Source organism: Amblyomma mixtum, chromosome 2, assembly GCF_055824585.1.
Source record: "Amblyomma mixtum isolate Tamu chromosome 2, ASM5582458v1, whole genome shotgun sequence".
NCBI classification, from domain to species: domain Eukaryota; kingdom Metazoa; phylum Arthropoda; class Arachnida; order Ixodida; family Ixodidae; genus Amblyomma; species Amblyomma mixtum.
This window is the reverse complement of record NC_143013.1, coordinates 26,227,771-26,234,183: the sequence shown is the minus strand read 5'-3', so window position 1 is coordinate 26,234,183 and position 6,413 is coordinate 26,227,771. Positions and strand designations below refer to the sequence as shown.

The window sequence follows — 6,413 nt, the reverse complement described above, 5'->3', positions numbered from 1 at the left end:
CATAAACTGAATACATTATGGACTTGGGTATTTCTTTAGCTAAAGAATTCATTTTTACTATGAAGAGTGTCGTCCTTAGAATGCACCCCTGGGGTACGCCGTTCTCTTGGGAGAAAGTCATGGAGAGAGTTGCTCCTAGGCGGACTCGGAATGTGCGGTTAGCCAGGAAGTCATTCAAGCAGTTCAACATCCAGCCGCGGATACCTAGCTCTGCTAGGTCACGGAGGATGCCGAACTTCCACGTGGTATCGTAGGCCTTCACCAAGTCGAAGTAGACACCAATACAGTGCTGCTTGTGGATGAATGCTTCCCGGATGGTGTTTTCTAGGCGGACAAGGTGATCTGTGGTCGAGCATGCTTTCTTAAACCCACACTGGTGTGTATCTAATAGTTGCCGAGATTCAAGTATGAAGGTTAATCTAATGTTTATTACACTTTCGAAAGATTTAGCAATGCAGCTGGTGAGGGCTATTGGTCTGTAACTGCTAGGACTTGTTGGTGGTTTTCCGGGTTTGAGAAAAGGTATTATGACTGCTTTTTTCCACTCGTCAGGTATATGTCCAGTTATCCAGATTTTATTAAAGAATTTTAACAGTGCCTCTACAGCAGCCTCGGAGAGATGTGCAAGCATAGCGTAATGCACGTTGTCTGGTCCTGGTGCTGTCTTTTTTCCAGAAGATAATACCTTATTTAATTCCTGTAGTGTGAGAGGCTGGTTGTAATCCTCATGTATACCTGCTCCGGATGGGAATCTTTGTTTCTCAGCTATTGCTTTGTGTTTCTGAAATGTGTTTGTGTAGTTGGATGAGCTTGAGATCTCAGCAAAATGCTCGCCCAAAATGTTGGCCTGTTCTTCTAAAGATGTTTGTGTCCCGGGTGCTGTCAAGAGAGGAAGTGTAAAAGGGGTATGGTCACCAGTAAATTTACAAAGTTTTTCCCACATTTTCTTTGATGTTGTTGAGCTGTTTATTGAGGAGACATATTTCTGCCAAGAGGTTTTCTCAGCATTTCTTCGCACATACCGCGCTCTGGCTTTTGCCTTCTTAAAGGTAAGTAAGTTCTCTGCAGTGGGATATCGACGCAGAGCGCTCCAGGCTTTGTTTTGTTGTTTTTTTGCTAATGTGCATTCTTTTGTCCACCACACTTTGTGTTTCTTTTGTGCAAGTCCTGTTGTTTGTGGTATAGCGAGTGTTGCGGCCGATATTATGCATTCAGTAAACTTCTCATTAATTTCATCTGTGCTGAGGTGGTCACAAAATTCATTTTCTAGTGTGGCACTTTTTGTAAAAAGTGACCAGTCGGCGAGGTGAATTTTCCAGCGCCGTGGTCTTGTGGGGATGATTGGAGTAGACGATGAGAGGCTGATGACAGTAGGTAAGTGATCGCTGCCCATGGGGTCATTTAAAACATCCCATTTAAAATCGTTAAAAAGTAATGGTGATGCGAAAGCTAAATCGAGAGAGCTCATTTTTGCTGAGCTTGGGCAGCAATATGTGGCTTTTCCCGTATTTAAAAGACAGACATTATTCGAAAGTATAAAATCTTCGATCGTTTGGCCTCTAGAGTCACAGCGTTCGCTTCCCCAAAACGGAGAGTGAGCGTTAAAATCGCGAACTACCAGAAATGGCTCCGGCAGTTCATCGATCAGGCCTTCTAGATCTTGGCATGTTAATGTGATGTGTGGGGGAAGATATACCGAACATATTGATATGGTTTTGTAGCTGATGACGCTAACCGCAACCGCCTCAAGTTTTGTTTTCAGTTTGATTTCTTGAGCCGGGACGCCGCTTTGGATGACGATTGCGACGCCTCCCGAGAGTCTATTTGCATTTTCGCGATCACGTCTAAAAGTTGTATAATGTTTTAAGATATTTGAATGTTGTGGACCAAGATTGGTCTCCTGGAGACATAGAGCTAGAGGCATCACTGACCCTAGAATATGTGTTATATCACTGTAGTTTCTCAACATTCCTCTACAGTTCCATTGAACCACGAATGTCATGTTTGTTTTTTTGGGTGGGAATGGAACGGAAGAAGTTTACTGTTCTGGGCCCGTTACCGGGGTTCTATCTTTTCGTCGCTCGAGAGAGCCGGTCCGCCGCTGCAAAGCGGGCGGAGTGGGAGTTGTATCCATCACCTCACCAGAGGTGCTGGAGGACCGCGAAGCCGCGGATGTGTTGGTGTCGGGCCTCCCCCGACGGGGTGAAGTCCTGCGGGGTGCCGACCCGTGAGCCGGCGCTCCCTGCTTTGGAGATGGCAGAGCAGCGTTCGCTGTCCCTGCCTGGGGCGCGGATGGCCCTGCCATAGGCTCGGTGGAAGTGGCCTGGGCAGATGCCGGAGTGCTGTGTGGTGCGCCGCCCCTGCGCACCACATCAGCAAAGTTTGTTTTTGTGGAAAAGTTCAAGCTGTTCTTTGCGTAAAACAGTCGTCGCGCTTCCTTAAATGTGATATTCTGTTTTGTTTTGATTGTAACAATTTCTTTTTCATTTTTCCACGATGGACATGACCTCGAATAGGCGGGATGATCGCCTTCACAGTTTGCGCAGCGAGGTGCTGCTCCTTCACAGTTGTCGGAAGCATGTTCTTTTGATGCACATTTAGCGCAAGTTTCGCGGCCACGGCAGCTTTGAGACCCATGACCGTACCTTTGACATTTGAAGCACCTGCGTGGGTTTGGGATGTAATGTCTGACATTTATTTTGAGGTAGCCAGCTTCTAGTGATTCGGGGAGTGTGCTTGAGTTGAAAGTCAGTACTAGGTGCTTTGTAGGTATCTCTTTGTTGTCTTTTCTTATTTTGATACGATACACACTTATAACATTCTGTTCTTTGAGGCCTTCAAGCATCTCTTCCTCGGTGAGGTGAATGAAATCTGCTTCGGATATCACACCACGGACGGTGTTCAGAGATCGGTGTGCTGTAACTGATACAGGGATTTTCCCGATGGACACTAGGCTGGAAAGTTTTGAGTATTGGGCAGTGTCTCTGAGTTCAAGGAGCAGGTCACCACTTGGCATTTTAGACAGTTTGTACCCGGGACCCAAGGCCTCAGTTAGACTTTTTGCAACTAAGAATGGGAACATGGTTCTTGCGGTTTTTTCAGTTTCTTCGCTATGAAGAACGTGAAATTTTGGAAATGGTTTCGGTTTTTCGAAAAACTCTGCAGTTGCCTCGTTCCGCCCTCTTTTATGAGGGCGATCTGGTTTGGAAAAGGGGGGAGTCATGAAAAATTTGTGTTGTTCGGCCGTGGTGCCAGCCACCCACCATGGAGCCCAACGAGGGGACGGGACAGGAACTTGCGAGCAAGTCCTGCCCACGCCAGCTGTACACCTCAACTATAACCCAATATGACGCAACTCAGGTTAGTTGGCCACACAAGGTTAACCCTCGCCGCCAGGAAAAAAAGGAAAAAACTAAGAAGAGAGGAGGATACAGGAAAGTTGTAAGGAAGGAAATAGGAAAGTCAAAGATAGAGGGGAGGACAGGAAAAGGCGACTGCCGATTTCCCCCGGTCGGGTCAGGCCGGAGGTGCTGTCTACAGGAAGTTGGGGCCAAAGTGGTGTGTTGCCTCCGCCGAGGGGCCTTAAGGGTCCAAACGCTCGGCATCGGCTCAACCACCAGGATCCCCTTTTCCCCGGACACGGCGATGCCACGCACGGCTAAGCGCGGATGCTCGGGTCCGTGGTGACGCATTGTTCACCATCATCCCCCTGCGGGGATGTCCCTGCGTATGCTCGGGTTAACCCCGTGGTGTCGCCACTCACCAACGTCTGCATGCTGCAGACGCCTCCCTGCGGGGATCTTGCAAGAACAGCACCCGTCAAAATCCCGAAAAAAAAGTGCGGCCTCCACGCACGTGTCTACACACGCTTTACTCAAGGTTTGGTGCTGCTGGCAGTAATGTTCTTTCTCTTTTTCTTTTTTTTTTGGGGGGGGGGGGTTAAATATTCAAATGCTCTGCCGCAATTCATTTCCGCAAGAAGAGCGGAAAAATATATGCGCATAGCTGGCCCCTAACCTTCGTTGCACTGTTTAAGGAAAGTGATCTTCACTCTAGAAAATAGTAGTTCGACCGCTAGAGGTCTGCCAAAGGTCGAAATGGATATTTTTCAACCTTCCTGCCACTGTTCTCGTGATAGTATGGTAACGCTACGGAATCCCCAGTCAAGCGGACTAGCAGTTTCGGCGACAGCCAAGCATGCTCTGTTGCCGTCTTTCCAATCGCGGCGGAAAGGTTACGTGGCACTGGTATGCTCCCGTCTGCTAAAAAGCAAAGCAGTCGAGCGCGACTGAACGTGAGCTTCAAACCGAGATAAAACAGTGCAGTCTGAAAACTAAAAAACACAAAAACAAAAGAGTCGCTGCGGCCTCAGCTGCAGCACGCGCTATCAACTCTGCTATCAGGCCTCCCGCTTGTTCCCGCCCGGCGGACGAGAATTAGCGAGACTAGGCCTAAGCCTACCTGGCCGAGACAAGGCGGCGGTTCGCCGTTACAGCGGTGTTCGGATGTCATTTCGTTAATTACTTGTGACGTAGTTCGAAACTGGCATTAATTATTGGACTAATGCGCCCTTTATGCATCTCGTCGTAATGTGACCCCAGCCCCTGTTTGTCATTTCTGTCAAGTTATGGCTTGAAAAATTCTGAAGCTCCAGCTACCACCGGTGCCTGACAACGTCGTGTTCGTGTGAGCTGTTCGCCTGACCGTCGCCATTCACGGTGGATATTCTGTTCTGCCGCGGAAGAAAGAACTCTTGCCAACGTGCCAGTGCCGGCTTGTCTTCGAAGTGCGGTGTTGTTGGCGTGATATCTTCAATGTGTGAACACGATCGGTTTGCGTGAACTAAGCCTTCCCCAAAGCTTCAACCTCAGCAGCAAGAGCGGTAAGTGCGATGGCATCTGGTCAGTTCTGTAATTGGCATTGCTGAATACGCGAGTCTTGCAACAATCGAGAATTTTATTAGCGTAGAAAGTGCTTTTAGTGCTCACGCGAAGAACCCGTAACGACCTATATTTACTCCGTGAGATTTGTTGCCCAAATCGCAGAAGCACTGGTGAAAGAAAGTGACAGATACAGTCATATGCCGCTGAGGGTGGTCGCGTGGCTGTGGCCGATGTAGAAGTGAAACTCAGGCCTTGACGCGATCACGGCTCGCCTCTTCTAGAAAGCACGGACGGAAGTAAGCGCCGTAGTTCTTCACTCAGCGAGTACTGCAGGTTTTCAATTTAGAAGCACTGTTCTTGCCGGTGTTAACACCGAGAAGGTTAAGGATGTTTCAAGCGAATGAGTGGCGCGACGCCGCGAAAACTTTCGTACTTCTCGGAACATCGTCACATTGGCCCCTGTAGCTGTCGCGGCCGCTCGAAACACGTTTTTCTGCTTCGGGGACAGAAATCGCAAGCGTTTTCGCTTGCATGCATGTGAAGCAGGCTTTAACTGTGTGAAGAAGTCATTTTGTTATCCGGTACTGAGGGAGAAAAGATTGTGTTTTCGAAAGCCATTTTCATCCACATCGAAGAAGCCTTCAATTTTAAGTTCAACCACCGGCGCTCGCTTGAGTCGCATCTGCATGCGTTCTGTTACTCACTCTTGCATATCGCTCGCAATAGCGCGCATATGTTGAGAAGCAGGGTCTTTGTTTCGCCGAGACTTGAGCGTACTGACGTTACTGCTGACTACCTGCCTAAATCTGATGTTTCATTCTAAGTGCACGCCACTGAGCACGCATCGCAATTATCATCCAATAATTAGTATGCGCACGCAGAGAGCCTTCGCGACGTTGTCCCAGTTAAGTCCTTGTCGTGAAATTTCCAAGAGTTTGGCGATTGCACACATGACCGTATCCTATGTCGCGCAAGGTGGCATTGAATCGTCGCGTTAGAAAAGATTTTTGGACTCGTAATTTTTTTTTATTCCTTTTGAGTTCGGTGTTGTCATTCTGCCACGCCTTTCATGCACCCGCCAGAAGAAACCAGGAGGCTGGCAAGGTGTCGCCGTTCTTCGCAGGTGGTTACGCTTTTCTCGGGACTGTTCGCGAAGGTGCAGAGCCTTTGTCAAAAATGCACACCCCAACGGGTTTGCTTCCTTGCCACGCAGTATGGATCGCTCGTGCAATCCAAATCTTTCTTGGGCAAGGAGGAATCTCGCCTTCGTCTACCCGAATTTCTGGTTTTCCTGGAATGCCAGGGGGTCCACTACTCGGCTTAGAAGCGCACCTTTCCTGCTGGATATTCATCGGCGTCGGCTGTACAGTATAACGAAACATGAGCGTTCGCTGTCGTTTAGGCCAAACTGCACCAAATTTTTTCTGCTTTCATGTTCACTTAAGCTCTTCAGTAAAAATGGCGCTGCAGGATAGTGCGGACCGTGGGGTGATGGTCCAGCGTCTAGCTAAGCTCCCGCGTATTGGTCAG

At 48.6% G+C, this 6,413-nt stretch overlaps 1 protein-coding gene across 1 annotated transcript; it reads right to left on the bottom strand.

The window, feature by feature from the left end:
- Window positions 1-2,023: 2,023 nt before the first annotated feature.
- Window positions 2,024-3,325, bottom strand: LOC149358746 (uncharacterized; the record flags this gene model as incomplete). Its single annotated transcript, XM_089567576.1, has 1 exon — window positions 2,024-3,325. A coding segment is annotated over one exon (1,287 nt), but the record flags the coding sequence as incomplete, so codon positions are not given.
- Between the last annotated feature and the right edge of the window lie 3,088 nt (window positions 3,326-6,413).